Source organism: Lissotriton vulgaris, chromosome 11, assembly GCF_964263255.1.
Source record: "Lissotriton vulgaris chromosome 11, aLisVul1.2, whole genome shotgun sequence".
In the NCBI taxonomy this organism is placed as follows: domain Eukaryota; kingdom Metazoa; phylum Chordata; class Amphibia; order Caudata; family Salamandridae; genus Lissotriton; species Lissotriton vulgaris.
Window position 1 is genome coordinate 67,641,168 of NC_141699.1, and position 21,686 is coordinate 67,662,853.

The following is a 21,686-nucleotide window of genomic DNA, read 5'->3' on the forward strand; positions in this document are numbered from 1 at the left end:
TACAACATTTGACTTTGAATCTTGTAGAAAAGATTTCTCAGATTTAAAAAAAACTACATCCAAGCTTGTTTTAAAGTACTGGCAGTTTTGTGCCCGCTCTAAGAAATACCACAACCCTTTTGCCAGAAACTGTAAGAAATAAGCGCTAATGTTTAAAGTCAGGATAGCAGGACTATGTGCTACTTCTTGCACGACAAGGGTAGAGAGGCAGTCTCGAAACACCTGTAAAGCTAGAGACCAGGTCAGGGATATGACGATACAACAGGCAGAAAGAAGTCCCCTAGATGTGCCAGAACCACTGTTGTCAGGTTACAAACAAGTTTTTTTGTATATGTTGCCCTGGACAGTAGTGTGCACAGTCCCACAGCACCTTCAGTCAGCATTCTCAACTTCTAAATCACTTGTGCGCACAGGACCAGCTTTGTAAGGCCGGGAGTCCTGAAGCTCCGAATTGATCCTGCAGCCGATGAACTCCGAGGGTTTGTAATGTTACACTCTCCTCTGGTTGGTAAAGTTAGTGTCAAGGTCTAGATGTCCATGGATTTTCAGTTAAACATGAGCAAAAGGTACAATGCAATTGGAAAATACAATAGCAAACACAAGGTCATTTTGAGTCCTATTACTAATATGAAATCAGGCACCAACATTACTCAAGCAGGATTTCATATTCTCTGTTCAAATTGTGCTCAGAAATGGATTGGGTTGGTTCCATGCCAATTCCTCTATTTGGAGATACTTGAATTTATGGAAAACAAGGTAATGTATGGTTTTACCAGCAGGTAAGACCAAACCGTATATTATCTCCATTTAGATGTAGAACATGTTTTAAATCCTTGTTCCTCCGACCACGCAGTAGGAGCATTTAAGCACGTGTTTTGATTGGCAAATTATTATGTGGCAGTGAGAACGAGGAGATGAAAGGTTGAAATGTAATCTTTTTCCAATTTCTAAAATCAGTTAATGTTTAATGAATTTGTTGGAATTTTAAACATAACATTTCCATGCATTAGTAAACTAATTCATCAATACTTCTGTACATTCCCACTGAACACATACCACTGAAGTCTACATAATATGAAACGGCTAGTGCATAAGCATTCCTCTAATGGTGCAACAGAACCTGATATAGTAGTCCCAACTCCCCAGTTCATATCTAAAACATGATACGAGAGCCCAAGACTCCTCGCTCTGAGCCACAAAAGTGGGAGCCTCCCACAAACCCAACGGGGGGTCCACAAAACTGCACACATACAGACCACAGTGCGAGTGCCAATATGGGAGATGGTCTTGTATATTTAGTGCTGTGCTCCAGTAGCTGATATCGAGTTCACGGGTACAAAAGCTACCAAAAGTCACGTCTTCTAATTGTGCTTGCTTTGGTGCAGGGCTCTTCATCAGTCTGGTGGATAGTTGATATACATTACCATTTATAGGAAAACTATGACCCAGTCTCTATGCAGATTAATATCAGATTAAAAATATTATTTCTGAGACATAATGGAAACAGTGACTCACATTGACCATAAATTAAAAATTGTCACAACAACCTACATATTAAAGACAAGGAATTGAAGATTCTTCCATAGTACTAAACTTTAAACCTGCTTCTCATATTTCTGGATTTAAACATCTGACTCTAAATTGGACCGTGCCACTGTAAGATAAACAAAGGAATCGAGGCACCACACATTTTAACCAACCCAGAGGCTATTCACGAATGTGTTAATGGTATTTACTGGGTCAGGAAAATACCCGAACCCCATCTGGCCCGCTTGTAACCGGACTGTTCGCTTTCATGTGGAAGTTAGCACAAATCCAGTAGAAAAATCCTGCTGTGGTACACCATTACCATTAGTCTTTATTGTGTTTCGCTGGCACTACTACCATCTTTTACAGTGACGATAATGTACCTTGATTTATCCAGTACTGCAATGCAGTATAACCCAGTGGAGATTTTGACAGTGTGGTAAGTTGCTCCTATTGAGTCTTGGAAATGCAGAAAAGAATATTATAGACAACATGATCTGAATGTTTTAAGTACCTCCCACTACCCCCGAAACTGATAGATTTTGACAGGTTTCACCTGCTGAAATCTGTCATGGGAAAACAGAGAGGGGTGACAATCGCAACACAAATACGAATCCCACCATAAACAGGCATTTGTGAAGCAACCTCTGCAGAATCAGATCGTTGTACAGACTGGTGCCCCTTGTCAAAACAAAGAAATAAACCAGACAAGAAGATACATTTTGCTTGCGTCTCAAGCTTCACCTTACCTGGCTTTGTACCAGGGAGAACTAAAATAAGAGGCCTACGTCTGGGCTTCTAATTGCAAGAACGCCGTAACAGAGCTTGCGATGAAATATTATTTTATGGTGGCAGAAAGTTCCTTTGCTTTTTCTTGGACGTCGGGCTATGGACCTTTCATCCTGATTGCAGGTAACAGGATCACCAGTATTAAAAACCTACCAGTATAGCTGGGCTTGTTAAATGATCACAAATCAGGGCAGGACACCCACTCCTCACTCTGCCTCAGAATCCTACTGCATGTAGTGGGCCTGCAACCACCTTGTGCCTGTGTTCAGAAATAATAGAATGATGACTGGAAGTTAACCTGTGCCACTGAAACTCCATGTAAGCCTCAAGTCTGCGTACATGATATAGGTTCTCAGTCGGACCCCCTTATATAGGGATGCTGATGGCTTCCTCTGTTTCAGGACATCAGGTTGGGTTCACACCCCAACAAGGGATGCGCCAAAAGAGCCCTGCTGCTCTTTAAATGATTTAACAACAAGGGGTGGTGATGGACAGAGTTTCTGAATTAAGCAGAATACTCTCACCCAGTCAAGAGATCAGGGCTAGATCCAACAACGTTTTTTAGCTCACTGCACCATCCCAGTTCAGAACCTGGCTATATGCAAATTAGTCTGTTCCTGTCCCAGTGCATGATGGGAACAGGGCAAACCAAACTACCAAGCCAATTCTTACACTGGGAAGGAAACAAGCTTCCGGGGACCGGTTTCTGGCATTTCAGCCGTCGTCGGCCCGGCTTCCTTGAATCCTGATGGTGCAATGAGAAAGGGAATCACATCTGAGTATACCCTTCCACGCTTCGGGTGGACAAAATATTTAACAACAAGGGGTGGTGATGGACAGAGTTTCTGAATTAAGCAGAATACTCTCACCCAGTCAAGAGATCAGGGCTAAATCCAACACCGTTTTTTAGCTCACTGCACCATCCCAGTTCAGAACCTGGCTATATGCAAATTAGTCTGTTCCTGTCCCAGTGCATGATGGGAACAGGGCAAACCAAACTACCAAGCCAATTCTTACACTGGGAAGGAAACAAGCTTCCACCCCCTTTTCTGAATCGCTCTTTAAATGAGGCACAGGAAAAATCATCTGTTGCGCCTTCACACAGCATATAACATGTAAAGGGAATTACACAGGGCCCTGGTACAATTCCACTTGTGCATGCAGCTCAAAGAAAGCGCATAGTGAATGCCAAACTAAATGCGGCTTTCAAGGCAGTGTACATTCGTAAAGTATTCCTGTAAACTGTCACCAACCAGGTCTAACCCAAAAAGTGAATGCTAAAACATACTAATTTAAGAGCAACTTCAATGAAGAAGAGTTACAGGACAGCGAAACAACTGAAAGAGGTTGCTGGATATTCAGTTGTTCCCCTTCTATGAACAAAAACTACTTTGGATCAGTGATAAAGACCCCTACGGGTATGTGTGCGCTTTATAAATTGTTTAAATAAAGCACAGATTATTACACACATATTCAATGGTTGTGTGTTTGGGGCAGGAAGTGAAGTGGCAAGCCAAACTCTACACGACCACCCAGGAGGTTCAAACTACTTTTTTGGAAGCATGACCTCTCCCACTTCTGAGAAAAAAAAAAGAAATCAAGCAAAGCAAATCATATAAAGAAGTTGTTATATTAGGTGTACATGTCTTTTCTGATAATTACCCACTTACTGCTGTACATCAGTGGAACAATTCTATCAGTGCAGGGTTGAGTGATCCATCCAGATTAACAGGCCCAGATAAGGTTTTCTGACCGCTTTGGCCGAGCTGTGCATACGCATTCAATTTTGTACACCATTTCATGCAGACAGAAGAAATTGTAATGCGAAAGATCCACTCCCTAGCTGGCTAATTGGCCAATGAACTTTGTCATGGCTTCCATCCAACTGACTAACTTTGGAGAGTACTATCATATCGTCGACATTAGGAGTGCAGTTGATGGAGCCGATATTTCAAATGGGTAGGAATTTATCATTCTATGTAATTAGTACTATATTTTCAACGTTGTGCTGAAGCACATCAACTCTTTGCCTTATGAATACTCTGGTAATAAGATATGGTACAGGAAAATCATAAGTAGCAATTGAAATACAGATATAATTTTGGACAAAGCATCTACTGCACCCAAATGAATTGTGCTCACTTACGTCTGCTGCCTCCACTCCCACTTGTTCAGACTCATAAATGAGAGCGACACAGCGGTCACTGCTGTCCACAGTAGAAGCTGCTCGCCTCATCACCTCCTGCTGCAACGCCCTTTGCTTGTCAACAGGGCCCTGGCGTTGGTTTTCGGGTGCATCATCAGAAAAATCTGATGGCTCCCTCCATTTTGCTGATCTGAAGTCATCATCCTCTTCCTCCTCATCAAAGGGATTGTAGTTTCTTGACATGGCGGCAAGCGCTGTCAAAGGCCTTGGATGTCACCTTGTGCTGTAAAGGGTGGGTATTAACTTTGACTGTTGAGACAAACCTGTTGAGGAAGGTTAACAAGAGGAGATTAGAAACAAAAACGATGACACTGCTAATGTCACGGACTGAAAGCTATGATCACTAATTAATCTAGAAGAGATGACCATGAATAAGAATGTGACAAAGAAAGTGTTCCGCAGCTACGCAATGGCCTCTACTTAGGACAACAACAAAAAGACCCTAGCTAATTTTCCAGTCTACTCAATCGACACTGATCAATAACGGGGAACACAACTTACCATGCTCCCTGTAAATCTATCAATATATATCCTTTGGAAATTCATGGCTGTTTTTAGTCCACCCAGCATTGGGGAAGTGCTTATTCCATTTATAATACTTTCTTTGACACACCAAAGTTTCTAGGTAAAACAAGACTGTCTTATTTGCTTGTGAGAGGCCAGCTACTACTGTATCCACAACATTTTTCACGTCTCAGCTGAAACCACCAACCACATCACCCCTTTAAGATAATGACTGACAATTGGCTATATCCGCCCAATGGGAATTGAGAGACATCAACAAACGTATGGAAACTTGGGGCAAAAATTAGCAAATTACTATACTGTTCACAGAGTTCATTTTATCATCTCTTGGGGAAAGCCTTATTCACCAAGCTCAGAATGCCTGCTTTGTTATCCATTAAACACATTTCAACAGTTTAGATGTCGGTCCTATCTCCACTACCAGGCAAGATGCACAGCGGAACATTCTCATTGCAGTTTTCCCCACCAGCTTCTTATCTGTGAGCCTCATGCGATATTTTAGAGCTTCCTAGCAGATAGTTCTTAACATCTTGTTTGCGAGTTAGGACTTGTATAGAATTTAGGCCAGTTGAGTAGCACACCAACTCAGGGTCATTCAGCATATTGATTCTTCTTTAAGATTTAGCTTGTTTTTATGAACGTTCTGTAACTAAAGTTACGGTACCTGTGCACACTAAAGTTAAAGTCAGGCTGACTTGTATAAACTGAGGAAAGAAAATATGATGGTTTGTGTTTCAAAGGTTTCCATCCTGCACTCCTTGCACTGTTCTCTTCATAACGTTGCAGGACCCGCCATCTAATGAGTGCATCCCATGCGACCATAAACTAAACCAAAGGTTTACAAAAAAAGTGATGGAATGCTACAATCAATCTCAGCCTGGAAATTACTAGGTCCGCATTCCAGTCCCTTGTTTTTTTGGCCCACAGTGCCACTTAAGATTAGACCCAGCCACATGCAATGCTGCTCCAACAGAATCAGCCCAGCCCACAAAAAAAATTGACAATGCAAGTCCTCTCTGAAACGGAAAGCCAGCAAACTAAGACCAGCTTCACGCTAGTTGGGGCTTGTCGGTCACATGCAGCTTTGTTCCAGTGGCAAAGTGAGCACGGGTCCCACATCTGGGCAAACTCATCACATTTAAAGTGTTGAAATGAAGTGTGTATAAAAAGTGATGTGTAGGGTGCTTGAATTCATCTCAGACACTGGTAATTAAGCGGGCTGCATCCCAACTTTTCTTTTGCTTGCCCACAATGCCACTTCAAATTAAAAACAATGGACTGAAATGTGGTCCGAGTGACGGTCTGTAGCGGAGATTAATTCAAGGATTGTGTCTAGCACCTTGCTGCTGTTTTAGTTGACACAGGTACGCTCAGACACTGTTTCTGTGGTCTTTGTGCCATAGGAGACCAACTAAACCCTACTGATCAGCCCCAAGTAGGGTGAGGACGATCTGGGCTGCTTGTGTTCCCTTCTGGAGGCCTTACATGGCAATTAGGGCGGACTGTTCCCATGAGGAGCACAGTTGGTACTGATTTGCATTTGGTAAGCCTTTGTCTATGGTGTGGTGAGTGAAAAAGTATGGCCTGGCATGTGGCCCGAGCAATTGCTTTTGGTTGAGATTATTTCAAGAATTCCATCCATCACCTTGTTGCGGGTGAGTTTTAACCCAAGCTTCCTAATTTCCTTGCATGATCCCCATGTCTTACAATAACCTCTGCAGGAAGATTTCAAATTGCTCTGCTTTAAGGCATTCACAAGTTAGTCCTGCTTGTATTACTCATTGTTTCTGGTCTCACTCTCTTCTAAAGCTTTAAAGTTTAACCTTTAACCCCGTAACCAAACTTGTGTATCCCACGACAGCCTCCAATTACCTTTCCCCCCCCACCCCCAAACAGGCTTTTTAAGTCTAACATCACACAAGTCTCACGACCATCCCTCCTTTAAGGGCGTGTCATGGGTCACTCTTGCTCATACCCCTGCTCAGAAGTCAATCAAGGATTTATAAAGCACAGCAAATCACCCCTGAGGGTCTCATGGCGCTTCTTCTGCCCCGCAGTAAATGTTCAATTCTTCAGCCCTCATATCAACCTTTCTCATCATAATGACACCATTTCAATTCCGATTCCTGTCAGGCCACGTGTTTTTTTTTTTTTCTCACAACAAGTTTATTGATAAAGATGAGCATATGAGTTAGAGTGGCATCCCACAATCAGGACGATACCACCAGACATTTTTGTCACAATTACAATATAGGTCTGAGCGTTTAAGCAAGGAACCAATGCAATCAAGGATATAAGGAAACAGTAACCCCACCGTCATCTTTTCAGTTAGCTACCCACCCAACTCCCAGAGCCCTCCCTGGAACCCGCCCTAACCCCATGCATGTGTGTAAGAACTGTGTTGACGTAAGCTCTTGACGTGTCTAGTACGTGTGTGGGAATGGGTTTCAACCGGATCATAAGGGGCTAAAGGTCCTCCTCTTGTTCCGCCGGGGGGTCTAGTGTCAAGCCTCTGTAGTCTGCCCACCTCTTCCATATTTTAAAATGTTTACGAGGGCAACCTCGTGCCTCAAAGATTGGTCTCTCTAGACCCATACAGAAGTCCATACCAGCCTTCCATGCAGTCAGGCGGGGGGGCCTCACGTCCTTCCATGCTCGGGCCATGTCTCTTTTAGCCACCACCAGCCCCAGGAGGAGTAGGTGTCGCTTATATATATTACCACCAACCCCTTCCAGGATGTGCAATAGGCCCAGACGGTGAGTACGGGGAAGGGTCCAGCCCAGCACCTCCGACATGCAGCCCCATACACCCCTCCACACCCCTCCAGAAGCCAACCAGTTTGGAGCACGACCATCCTGTGTGGAGCAACGTACCCACCTCTGTCCCACATCGCAGACACTCCGGGGACCCAATCAGGCCCGCCTTCCACAGTCGCTCTCGGGTATAGTATGCCCTATGAAGAATCTTGAACTGTATGAGCCGAAACCGTATCGCTATAGCCGCACCCCTCGGAGATTCTAAGGCCTCCCGCCAATCATCTTCATCTAACGGACCGATATCTGCCTCCCAGGTCGCCTTCAGCGGAAGAAGGGTGGAGGAGCAATGGGTGACCATAGTCTGGTAAATGCGTGATACTTTCTTGTCCCCAAGGTCACCCATGAAGACCTTTGCTTCGATTGGGCTGAATTCAGGGAGTGAGTCAAGGTTGGTTATACTGGGCGTCAGTGCATGCCGGAATTGTAAATATCGGAAAAATTGAGATTGGTGCATATCGAATTCGGTACTGAGGGCCTGAAAGGACTTGAGTCGTCCCGGACATCACATGACCTAGCTGCGAGATGCCTATAGTGTCCCAGCCATCAAAGCCTGATAACTTAGACAGTTCGGGCAGTAAACCGTTGCGCCACAGTGGCGTTTCCGCGGTCAGTCTGCCCCACCAGCCCATGCGACGCAAGGCCTGTCGCCATATCGCAAAGACAAGTTTAGTGACCCTCGGCAGCGACCGACGTAGCCTAGGTGAGTATAGGATGGTGTGGAGCGAGTTATTGCCCATCAATGCACGTTCTAGGGCATAGGCTGGATCCCCACCGTCACCATACCACCAGTCATTTAGAACAAGGAGATGGGCGGCTTGGTAGTACGACTGTATATCCGAGGTGGCCAAACCCCCACAGTATGTGGACAAAAAGCATGTGCGCAGCGCCACTCTGGCAGCACCTCCCGCCCAAAGGAAGCGGCCCAGCACTGACTTAACCTGCCGAAACCACTGGGGCGGGATAGGATGTGGATGGTTCTGTAGTTGGTAAAGTAGGCGCGGAAGTGCGACCATCTTAAAAATAGCAGACCAGCCGAAGATCGATAGGGGCATTCGAGACCAAGTTTTGACATCCGTCTGGACCCGTTCCCAGACGGGCAGTATATTACGTTCCCAAGCAGTATCCGTCGAGTTCGAGAGAAACACCCCGAGGTATTTCAGCCCAGCCGTGGCCACTTGCAATTCCGAGGCCCAGGGATCAGTCACAGTGCCTCCAGGTAGTACCCATAGGGTGGATTTACGCAAATTTAGATATAGACCCGAAACCTCTCCAAACAGTTGCATGACCTCCAGGACACGTGGGCCGGAGCGCTGCAAATTGGTAAGGAAGAAGAGGACATCGTCCGCGTATAGCGCAATCTTATCTGACAGGGTGGCATTCCACACAAAGCCCCGTATCAGCGCATCACTGCGCACTCTGGCAGCCAGGGGTTCCATGGCCAAGGCAAAGAGATAGGGGGAAAGGGGGCATCCCTGCCTAGTCCCCCGGCCAATGTGGAATGTCTCCGACACCGCCCCAGCGACGCGCACCGAGGCTGTGATGTCCGTATAGAGTAGTTTAATATATGACCGGAAGGTTGGGCCTAGGTTGAGCCAAGATAGTAGCGTAAATATGTACGACCAGCTAACCGAGTCGAAGGCCTTGTTGATGTCGGCCAATAATAACGCCGCCTGGTCCCCTAAGGCTCCAACAGTGTCGATCGCCGCCTGTGCCCGTCGGATATTATGTCGCGTCGCCCTGTGGGGCATGAAGCCTGCCTGATCCGAATGGACCAGGTCTGTGATATATGGAGCCAGGCGGTTTGCTAGGGCCTTGGCCAATATTTTGGCCTCGATATTGATGAGGGAGATGGGTTTATACGAGTCATGGCTACCTGGGGGTCTACCAGGCTTCTGAAAGACCACTATTTCAGCATGGCGCCAGTCAGGGGGCAGTGTGCCCCGTGCCCGTGCTACCTCAAGAACTCGGCGATAGTGTGGCCCCAGTTGTACATGAATTTTTTTTAAAAATTCACACGGGTAGCCATTCGGACCAGGAGCCTTACCAGCATTGAGTTGCCCCAGAGCGTCTCCCAGCTCCTCCGCTGTGAGGGGCGCATCTAAGGCCTTCTTGGTCTCGTCCGACACTTGTACGGGCGGTAGTTCTGCGAGGGCCACGTGGTTTTTTGATAGCATGTGAAACAGTGCATGATACATACCTACTGCTTTAATGGAAATAAAAACAATAGCTGGCATGGTCATAGGAAAACTGCTTTATTAAAACATTCTAAATGAATGCATAAAGAGTTGGTTTACAAAAATTCTGATGTAAAGCTTACAAATTAAAACGTATAGGAAACAATGGTTTTGTTACAATTTAAGTCTTCTCTTCAGTATAAAATCTAGTTTTGATTAATGAGGGAGATCAAATGGGAGAACAGATAGCGGAAAAATAATTTTCAGGAGTTCATTTTAAAACTGTGGTTTTTGTGTATGAAAGGAAGTACTGGGAGCAAGGTCATCTATTTTAGAAGTGGATTTTGGTGCTGTGGCCATCGCTGAAAAGGGAAGAACCGGGAGCTGGAGATTTCATTTTGGAAAGTAATTTTTGGGCAGTGGTGGGCACTGAAAGGAGGAAGAACCAGGAGCCGCACGTTTAGAAGGTGCATTCATAAATTAAAAAATATTTTTTGCAAAACTATAAACCAGAACGAGTTTTGACATTTGGAGGTAAAATGAGCTAGTGGAAAATTCTTCTGTGTGTGTACTGAGAAAATTGTATATGAAAGCAACGGCTACCATTTCTTTTACATGGAAAAGATTAGTTTGCAATTTTAAACCCAAAGATAATTTTTAAGAGTTTAAATCTCCATCTGTCATTTATACTTTAATCTTTCGGGATGGAACCTATCCTCCTCGTTGTATGCAACAAGTTATGATCCTCCTCTCAGTTCTCTCTAGCAGGGCGTCTACTCCCATATACCAGGATCATCCTCCAACTACAACTCACACGCAGATGTTATCCATCCTCCCTCAAACAAACAATCTGTAGAGTCACCTACAACTCCACATAGGCTCTCTGTGAGACCTAGCATTAGATATCCATTCGCCATCACTCTCAGCAGAGGCACCCCCCACATGGTCGCACCGCCCGAATCCCAATAAATTCAGACCACACCAGTTTATTTTATGGAAGAATTAAGGCCGCAGTTTATTAGGCATTTATCACTTACAAGCGATCCTTTACAAGCCATTATTTCTGTTTTGGCGACCGTGCGTCCTTACACAACCAGCTCTGCACTGTGCCCTACATTCAGTGCGGCTCTCTTTACAAAGTGACTTGTCCCCGTCCTTAACCACCAATGCCTCTGCACTGTGCCCTACATTCAGTGCAGCTATCCTTGCCCAGGCAACCCCCTCCCTGGGACACACCTTTTCCTTTCTCTCCGGGCAAGCTTCTGCTTCCGGCCCGACCGGGTAACCTTTTACCTCCGGTTTCCACACACTCCTTGGGTAAGCGTCTGCTTTAACCCAAACCGGATGGCCCCTTTGCCTCCGGTGTCCAATCACTCCCGGGTAACCAGCCGGTTCCCACCCGGCCGGGTGACCTTTTCACTTCCGGGTTGGCGTTTGTCCCCCGCCCGCGTTGCGCCATTAATTGTTTACTTCCGGTTCACCTGAACACAGGGAGCTTGCCAGTGACCCCCTGGGTCCCGCCTGCCCCATTTGTAGTCTGAGCCCTCTGCGCCACCTGCTTTTTGTATTCTTCTTGGATCGCTTTGTAAGTACCGTCTGTTGTCCCTTCTTCCGAAACCACAGGATCTCTTGTAAGCCCCATATGCCTCTGCGACTAATCTCACCTCTTTTGTCTACCCCCCCCTTCAATTCCTGTCCCTCCAAGGGTGGGTGGGCGGGTCTTCTCCTGCCAAAATTCCCCGGAGAAAAGAGGGCCTTGTGCCCGGTGTCCACCCTTAAATAGCCCTTATCCCCCTACACATTCCTACCTTAAATTTATGGCTGAGCTGGCCCAGCCCCAATGCTTGGTGGGCCCGCTCTTTCTCTTTCCTTGCCTTTGCTCCCCTTATCTCCAGCCAATCATTGGGTGCTCGGGCTCTGCCTCCCGGGGGTGGCCTCCACTGAGACCCCCGGTCCAGCCACTGTCCCCCTCCCCCTGGGGAGTGGGGGGGCCGAACCAAGGGGCAGAGTTCACTGTCGACGCCAGTGGCTAGTTTCAACCTTTCTCTACCCAAGGTCATCGGGAGGTCTACATCCCCCCAACTCGAGGTTTTTAGTGTCAACCTTCGCCCCCTTTAGAATCCACATGCTCAACTGCCTCCCCAAGATACCGTTTCAGTTCCAGCCAGGACCCCAACCAGGATCCCTAGTCATAATCTACTTCCTGTATCTCCGTAGAGTCCCTGGCCAGTCTTAACCAGGCTCCCTCTCGGACCAGGCTTTCTTCGCCCCCGACCCCCATATCAGTTAAAGTGAATCTTCGTTGCCCCTTGACCCCAAAGTCTCTGTCAGTTTCAGCCCGCCACAACCCCGAAACCACCTTAGACCACTTCCCCAGTCCAGTGATCCCTAGTCAGTTTCATATGCCCTTGGTCATCCTCAATCGCAGTTATTCCCCTTCTCCCTCTGGGTCCCCTGCCACTTTTATTGTGTCCAATGGGTACAATCTGCCTCACTCGGGTATCTGGTTACCATCTTTCCCTCTGTATCATCTTTCAAGTCTCAGACTGTACAGCTACCCTTTCCCCCCGGGATTTCTATATGTGGGGTCAGCTCGCATCTCCCACTCATGTCATTCACGCTCTTTCCCAGAGTCTCTAATCGGAATAACCACCTGCCAAGGTCTTTGGGCATTCGGCTTGAGGCCAGTGAGTCGAACCCCGTCAGTCCCTGTTGGGGAAAGCTCTTCTCTTCCTGTTTTCAGCCAGTTTAACCCCCCCATTAGCTGGGCCCCCAGTCATCCCCGTTATCCACGCATCCCTACTGCTTTCCAGTCAGTCGCCAAACTCTTCCCAGTGCGTCCTGCCATTCACTCCCTGCCTTCAGCTCCCCTCTTCATCAAGTCACAGTCCTCATTGCTACCTTCTCCTCCCCTTCATAGACATTTTATTCTCAGTTTATAAAATACTATGCAAGTTATTATATTAGCACATAAGCCGGGCAAAGGTTGTTGCCAATTAAACACATCAAGGACATCCGCAGCAGGGGCTGTTTCACTTCCCATCACCGAGACTCCCAGTCTCTTCCCTCTGAGGTCGCGGTATCCGCTCCATCCCCCCTCACACCCATGGAGTTCAGCTTCCAACCTTGGGCGACCCAGTCCTTTCCTCTCCTCCCTTCCTTCAAACCTTGCACCACCTCTCTCTCTCTCTTCATCACCCCCAGTCCCTCCGTTCTAAGCTCTCAGCTAGAGACCAAGACATCAGCCCTGCTCACCTCTCTCTCTCTCTCTCTCCTGCTCCACCGAGCTCAGATTTCACTCTCCTCCAGTGTAAGCAACTACAACTCAGCACTTCCGCCCTTCCTTGAGTCCTGCCCACTCCCTCACTTCCGGCCTATGATCTAATAAAATATAGAAAACGGACTAAACGGCAGCACCCATATCAAATGTGTTAATACCGTCAACTGTTGTTTTGTTGGGCTCTTCAATTTTATCGTTGCATAACATTTGGAGTTATATTTCCCTCTAAAGAATATCTTTTTGTAAACATTTAATATTTACCCTCGAATTTACATGTATTAATACAGCATGGTATTTTAAATAACGTTTATGTTTATAATTCTAGATTTTGACTCCAATCATAATTTAAATAACACAGTGCTGTAGCAATACCAAATGCTGTTTTAGTGAGAAATGTAACATCCATAGGTAGTCCTTGCCAAGATGGCCACGCTCATTGTCGCAGTTCTTGGTAACCAGCTCTGAAACCGATCATTAAATGTAGGCTTTGTTAGAATGGGCGCCGAATCTGTTTCATTTGCACACGAGCTTCTCGCAAATGTTCAGGACTAGCTAGCGTCATTTAATACTTCACACATTGTGAAACCGGATTTATATTTAAAATTACCTATTGTAAGGAATCAATGTGTACAAAATTTCAGTTTACCAACCAGGTCAATTCTGATGAGCATTGCCGCTGCGAGTTGTGGATTTGGAGTCTTCAAAGGAAGAAAAGAAAGAAAAACAGTGAAGATGTAAAGACTCCCATAGTGTGTTCTTTATTTAATGTATTTGACCGATATAATATGAATGGTATAGTACATGATTTACACCTCAACATTTCCCCTGTTCATTTTCAAGGTAAATTAGGAGCTCCGTTTCAAGATGGCGACCAAGATTACGAAAGGCCGTCTATATTTACCCGAGCCCTCTGGCTTGTCCTTCTTCTGTTTTGCTCAGTTTCTTGTGTCGTGTTTGGTAAACACGACCTTTCTGTTTCCGTAGAAGTCGGTCACGTGGTCTTTGGGATTGGCCAATCACTTCTCTCCCCTCTATCAGCTGCTGGGGCCCAGAAGCCTGTCCCGGGCTGTCACTGCTGCTTGTCCCGCTGCTGACGTCGGGGCAGCGGATCCACTGCCCCAGCATCTCGCCGCCAAGATGTCGGCCAAGGGGGGTGGCCCGCGCGGCTTCTACTTCAACACTGTGCTGTCCCTGGCCCGGTCTCTGGCCGTGCAGAGGCCGGCACCCCTGGACAAGGTAAGAGATGAGGACTACACTCACGATAAGTGGGGTGTAAGAGGCATCAGAGAAAATGTAATTGCATTTTTATAGTGCCTACTATCCTTGACGAGGCGTCGAAGCGCTTTTTCGGGAGCAGCACCTACTCTGGAACTCAAAATGGATTAGTGGTGAATTAGTATAGGGAGATTAGAAATAAGTTTGAGCGGTGGACATGTCAGTTTGTTATTTGGATTGAAAAAGGGTAGAAGAGGCAAGGGTTTGTATTTATATAGCGCTTGAGGTGTTAGAGCGTTTTTTGGCGGGTAGCAGCAGGGACTGTAAGGGTGAACTGTAATGGCAGAACACCTAGGGGTCTAATAGAGGAGGTGTAGGAACTGCAGGGCAAGGAGCACAGGAGGAGGCACTGCAGGGCTTGAGTAAGTGGAGGCACTGCTTGCAGAGGTGGTTGGCTGTGCATGTAGAGGTGGTTGGCACTGCATGTGGAGCTGGTTGGGATTGGAATGTGGATGTGGTATGTGGCATGCTTTACTTAGAAGTGTCATTTGTACGATCCAGTAGGATTCAGCTGGACCTATTTATTTATGCATGCATTGTTATATAGCACAACTTTTGTCCAAAGGTGCCAGAACGCTTTACAGTAGACACATGCTGTTACATAGATAGTTAAAGAGGGTTAAAGAATGACCAAATATCACTAAATATAGTTACATAAGCTCTAGAATTACAAAATGGTAAATCATTGTAGTAAATGGAAACAGGTAATTCAGTAGGTATATACTGCAATGAAATATTTATAAGCACCTGATGAAGTGAAGGTCCTGTGTCAAGAGATGAATGTACATGTTCTCAATGGAAAGCATTAGCTGCAATGTCTCAGCTAAAGCACCATTAAAGGAGTAGGGCTTTCAGTTCTGTTTTGAAGGTCGCCAGCAAGGTATAGGTGTGGAGGTAGTGAGCTCTAAATTCTGGTTGCGCTACCTTAGAAGGATTGTGCTAGAAATGTTTCCTTTTTAATGGCCAGGGGTTCTAGCAGCAATGCTACAGTGTTTCACAATGCTTTAGAACCCCCACAAAGTTTGAGTTTGACTGCCAGGTTACAGAGAGTGGCTATGTGTCGGTCCTTATGGGTGATGCAGGCAGTCTTGTACACAGCCCGGGCTTCACTGGGCAACCCGTGGAGAGAGACCAGTATTGTAAGTAAGTAGTCTTGTAGGCAGATAGGGTTCTTCAAGTCTTCTTTATTCATAAGTAAGTAGAAGGCAATACAGCGACATGAAGGCACAACCCTCCCTGACATGCATTCCCACGAGAACATACACACACGCGCATGCATACACATACACGCGCCATACACACGAGACACACATGCGCACAACACATAACACGATACCACAACCAGCATAGGTGTAATGTGGTCATTCGTTTTGGCCCTGGACATAAAGCATGCTGCTGAAGGTAGGATCGACTACAAGGGAATACGATGGGGTTTGGAGACACAAGTTATGAGAGAGTTACAATAGTCCACTTGGGTGAGCAGCAGTGTATGAATGATAGATTTTAGATTTTGCTCTGGAATGTAGCAGCGAATTTCCCACAGAAGACACAGTTGATAGCACTGGCCATGGTGCTGATTTGAGACTGGAAGGAAGTTGCGCTTCATGTCTAGGATGATTCCTAAGGGTTTGTCAATGTCTACAATGGTGGGTTTACTGTTGAGAGTATTGGGTGTGTCCATCCAAGATTGTAAAAGAATTGTTGATTTTGAGAGGGAGACGAGAAGGAATTCAGTTTTGGAAGGGCTCAGTTTTTAGGTCTCGCTGAGTCAGCACATGCGCTGCTCTGCGAGACATTTACTGTGTGGGTTTACAAAGTGCTGCCACAGGCTTTTGGTGGCCTAAAGTTTGCGTGCACACGTGCGTGCACATGAACAGCCACCATCTGTCTGCCTCTCTGTTTTGCTCACGTGTCCCTTCTCAATTCCAACCCTGCCTCCGCGGACTTTTCTAGATCTCTTGCACTCTTAGTCGTCCCTCTTTCTGTCCTTTCCACAAGTCACTCCTTGGGCCGCGCCCATCTCTCTCCGGTCATTCCTCACCTTTCCTCTCCCCCGCTTGTTTTTTACTTTCTTCGTCACGTCTCCGGACCTAGATTCTTGCCCTTTCTCCACCTCCTCTGCGCCCCTTCATCACTTGACATCTTGCCCCCTTATTTCATGCCACTCTCCATCCCTTCCTTGCCTGGCATCTTTCACCCTCTGTCTCTTTCCGTCCTGGCCTCACTTCTTTCCCTCTCGGTCCCGACTTCAGTGCTCTGTTTCCCCCTCTCCTCCCCTACCTCAGCTCTTGCCCCTTCCATTCCTTCTGCTCTCGCCAGAATACATTATTTTTGGGGATCCACGTTGGAGTGCCATGTTGCTATGGCAGCATGCCAGCATCGCCTGTTTGAGGACGTATATGTGTGTGTGTATATGTATATGTGTGTCTGTGTATATGTATATATATGTGTGTATATATGCATTTGCACATCTTTAGTAAAGCATTTACACTTTAAATTATTCCCTTACCATGAGTTCAGTCAATTGACCAATTTATGCAATGTTTTAGAGCAAAAGGTACAAACTGCTTTTTAAAGTCATGTAGCATATAAAAACCTGAAACGCAATCTTTTAGAGAAATTGTATTTTACTGAGACTCTTTTCTCTACCAACCCACAAGGATTTACACTTTTTTATGTCATATTTACAAATTAATTTAATTAAGGTATTGTACAGAAATTTAAATGTAGTAACTGATTTCGGTTGGTGTATTTTAACTATGAAACTGACGTAGTATGTCTTTCATGTCCATACTTAAAACTCACAGGTGGTGTCAATTTTGTTAACACTGGCACTTTAAAAGGGCTGTCTATTCAAAGAAACGTTGTCATGTGAATAAGGCTCCGTTGAGCCGAAACGTCTTTGACTTTTTCTGCAATAAATTTCAGCACCTAACTGGTCCGTGTCCCTCTGCTTCTTGCTGGCTGGCGAGATTCCAGAGCGCATCAGGAAAGCGGAACAAATTATATATATATATATATATATATATATATATATATATATATATATATATATATATATATATATATATATATATACTTCTCACACAGTCATTACATTGGGTGGCACAATCAGTGCTGCATTCCTTCATTAGCTAGTGCAGTACCTGCCCTTGTAATGTGGTGTATCATTTTACAGGGTACTCGCGTACTATACCTAATCCAATCAATTCAAAGAATCTTTATTTCGACGAATGCCATAAAAGAAGAGAGCAGTAGTACATAAAAACAGTGCGATAGATAACAGTAGAAAATAGTACAATTAGCAACAGATTGATCCTCAAGATAAACAGTTCATACAAGCTCGACACAAGGGAAAGCGTACAATTATTAAAAAAATAAATACATATCATTTTTAAGTTAAAACAGGATAAAAAGACAATATGAAACCGTGGGCAAGCCCTGCCTGAGTTCAGGCAATTAGGAGCCTGCGCTTATGCCACATGGCAGCCAAAAATTTTGAAACAGCACATACGGTCGGGCCCGTTGTGTCGGTTTTAAGTATTCTAAATGCATGCATACATTGTTTAAAAGCTAGGTTTTTACATACTGGAACAATCCAGTAGTTCAATGCCTTGGAATACCCAGGGCAGAAAAACAACACGTATATTTCACTTTCAGTGTCACATCCGCAGGCCGGACAATTTTTCGGAGCTGAGGGTGACCACCTGCTGGTAAATGCTCGCAGCGGAAGTACACCATGCCTCCACTGAAGGTATAATTTTTTTGCTAGCACAGGGTATATATCATCGAGGACCTGCTCAAATAAGTAGGAGTCTTTAGTTTGCAAAAAGGAAGCCGTAATTGAACCTAGTTGGGAATTTGATAGTGCAGCATTATGTCTGTCTGCACAAAATATATGTGTTAATTGAGTTCTAGACAGTTTTAAATACTGGCCTTTTGGACTCTTGGTCCTCCTCTATACTTCTCCCAATTTTTAACAAGCATTAGAAATGCAATCGGGCTCGGATTTATTTGAGTTTGAGCTAATGGCATTGTAAATGCCAATGTATTGTTGCTATGTGTTATGGAGTGTGTTCATGTGGTGTGTACTGCCAGTGATCTCCTTGTGAGTGTGCGAATATTGCACCACTTGCCTGTGATGTCCTTCTTGTGAGTGTGAGAAGCTTGCACCTCTGCTGCCTGTGGTCTCCTTGTGAGTGTGAGAAGCTTGCACCTCTGCTGCCTGTGGTCTCCTTGTGAGTGTAAGAAGCTTGCACTGCTGCTGCCTGTGATGTCGTTCTTGTGAGTGGGAGAAGATTGCACCTCAGCTGGCTGTGGTCTCCTTGTGAGTGTAAGAAGCTTGCACTGCTGCTGCCTGTGATGTCGTTCTTGTGAGTGGGAGAAGATTGCACCTCAGCTGGCTGTGGTCTCCTTGTGAGTGTATGCACTGTCATCGCTAGCCTGTAGATATGCACTGTCATCGCTAGCCTGTAGATATGCATTGGCTTCACTAGCCTGTAGATATGCACTGTCATCGCTAGCCTGTAGATATGCACTGTCATCGCTAGCCTGTAGATATGCATTATCATCGCTAGCCTGTAGATATGCACTGTCATCGCTAGCCTGTAGATATGCACTGTCATCGCTAGCCTGTAGATATGCACTGTCATCGCTAGCCTGTAGATATGCATTGGCTTCACTAGCCTGTAGATATGCATTGGCTTCACTAGCCTGTAGATATGCATTGGCTTCACTAGCCTGTAGATATGCACCGTCATCGCTAGCCTGTAGATATGCACTGTCATCGCTAGCCTGTAGATATGCACTGTCATTGCTATGGCTTCACTAGCCTGTAGATATGCATTGGCTTCACTAGCCAGTAGATATGCACTGTCATCGCTAGCCTGTAGATATGCTCTGTCATCGCTAGCCTGTAGATATGCACTGTCATCACTAGCCTGTAGATATGCATTGGCTTCACTAGCCTGTAGATATGCACTGTCATCGCTAGCCTGTAGATATGCATTGGCTTCACTAGCCTGTAGATAGGCGCTGTCATTGCTATCCTGTAGATATGCGCTGTCATTGCTATCCTGTAGATATGCACTGTCATCGCTAGCCTGTAGATAAGCTCTGTCATCGCTAACCTGTAGATATGCACTGTCATCGCTAACCTGTAGATATGCACTGTCATCGCTAGCCTGTAGATATGCATTTGCTTCACTAGCCTGTAGATATGCACTGTCATCGCTAGCCTGTAGATATGCTCTGTCATCGCTAGCCTGTAGATATGCTCTGTCATCGCTAGCCTGTAGATATGCTCTGTCATCGCTAGCCTGTAGATATGCGCTGTCATTGCTATCCTGTAGATATGCGCTGTCTTCGCTAGCCTGTAGATATGCATTATCATCGCTAGCCTGTAGATATGCACTGTCATCGCTAGCCTGTAGATATGCTCTGTCATCGCTAGCCTGTAGATATGCTCTGTCATCGCTAGCCTGTAGATATGCACTGTCATCGCTAGCCTGTAGATATGCACTGTCATCGCTAGCCTGTAGATATGCATTGGCTTCACTAGCCTGTAGATATGCATTGTCATCGCTAGCCTGTAGATATGCATTGTCTTCACTAGCCTGTAGATATGCGCTGTCATTGCTATCCTGTAGATATGCGCTGTCATCGCTAGCCTGTAGATATGCATTATCATCGCTAGCCTGTAGATATGCACTGTCATCGCTAGCCTGTAGATATGCACTGTCATCGCTAGCCTGTAGATATGCGCTGTCATCGCTAGCCTGTAGATATGCATTGGCTTCACAAGCCTGTAGATATGCACTGTCATTGCTAGCCTGTAGATATGCTCTGTCATTGCTAGCCTGTAGATATGCTCTGTCATCGCTAGCCTGTAGATATGCACTGTCATCGCAAGCCTGTAGATATGCATTGGCTTCACTAGCCTGTAGATATGCACTGTCATCGCTAGCCTGTAGATATGCATTGGCTTCACTAGCCTGTAGATATGCACTGTCATCGCTAGCCTGTAGATATGCATTGGCTTCACTAGCCTGTAGATATGCGCTGTCATTGCTATCCTGTAGATATGCACTGTCATTGCTGGCCTGTAGATATGCTCTTTCATCGCTAACCTGTAGATATGCACTGTCATCGCTAGCCTGTAGATATGCATTGGCTTCACTAGCCTGTAGATATGCACTGTCATCGCTAGCCTGTAGATATGCTCTGTCATCGCTAGCCTGTAGATATGCGCTGTCATTGCTATCCTGTAGATATGCGCTGTCGTCCCTAGCCTGTAGATATGCATTATCATCGCTGGCCTGTAGATATGCACTGTCATCGCTAGCCTGTAGATATGCACTGTCATCGCTAGCCTGTAGATATGCTCTGTCATCGCTAGCCTGTAGATATGCACTGTCATCGCAAGCCTGTAGATATGCATTGGCTTCACTAGCCTGTAGATATGCACTGTCATCGCTAGCCTGTAGATATGCATTGGCTTCACTAGCCTGTAGATATGCATTGGCTTCACAAGCCTGTAGATATGCACTGTCATCGCTAGCCTGTAGATATGCTCTGTCATCGCTAGCCTGTAGATATGCACTGTCATCGCAAGCCTGTAGATATGCATTGGCTTCACTAGCCTGTAGATATGCACTGTCATCGCTAGCCTGTAGATATGCATTGGCTTCACTAGCCTGTAGATATGCACTGTCATTGCTAGCCTGTGGATATGCACTGTCATTGCTAGCCTGTAGATATGCTCTGTCATCGCTAGCCTGTAGATATGCACTGTCATTGCTATCCTGTAGATATGCGCTGTCGTCGCTCGCCTGTAGATATGCATTATCATCGCTAGCCTGTAGATATGCACTGTCATCGCTAGCCTGTAGATATGCACTGTCATCGCTAGCCTGTAGATATGCTCTGTCATCGCTAGCCTGTAGATATGCTCTGTCATCGCTAGCCTGTAGATATGCACTGTCATCGCTAGCCTGTAGATATGCACTGTCATCGCTAGCCTGTAGATATGCACTGTCATCGCAAGCCTGTAGATATGCGTTGGCTTCACTAGCCTGTAGATATGCACCGTCAT

At 45.7% G+C, this 21,686-nt stretch overlaps 2 protein-coding genes across 3 annotated transcripts in view; one reads left to right on the forward strand and one right to left on the reverse strand.

The window, feature by feature from the left end:
• Positions 1–13,390, reverse strand: part of SNAP29 (synaptosome associated protein 29) — a 39,246-nt gene extending 25,856 nt beyond the window's left edge. Inside the window, exons 1-2 of the mRNA XM_086942715.1 lie at positions 13,294–13,390; positions 4,463–4,785 (exon numbers count right to left, since the gene is read on the reverse strand). Of these exons, the coding sequence (XP_086798841.1) occupies positions 4,463–4,705 (243 nt within the window). The 5' untranslated portion in view covers positions 4,706–4,785; positions 13,294–13,390. The remainder of the gene's footprint in view (positions 1–4,462; positions 4,786–13,293) is intronic.
• Positions 13,391–14,334: 944 nt separating this feature from the next.
• PI4KA (phosphatidylinositol 4-kinase alpha) overlaps positions 14,335–21,686 on the forward strand; it is a 614,454-nt gene continuing 607,102 nt past the window's right edge. The window contains exon 1 of one of the 2 annotated variants that reach the window (XM_086942716.1): positions 14,335–14,554. In XM_086942716.1, the coding sequence (XP_086798842.1) occupies positions 14,456–14,554 (99 nt within the window). In that variant the 5' untranslated portion in view covers positions 14,335–14,455. The remainder of the gene's footprint in view (positions 14,555–21,686) is intronic. The other variant, XM_086942717.1, reaches the window with a different exon arrangement.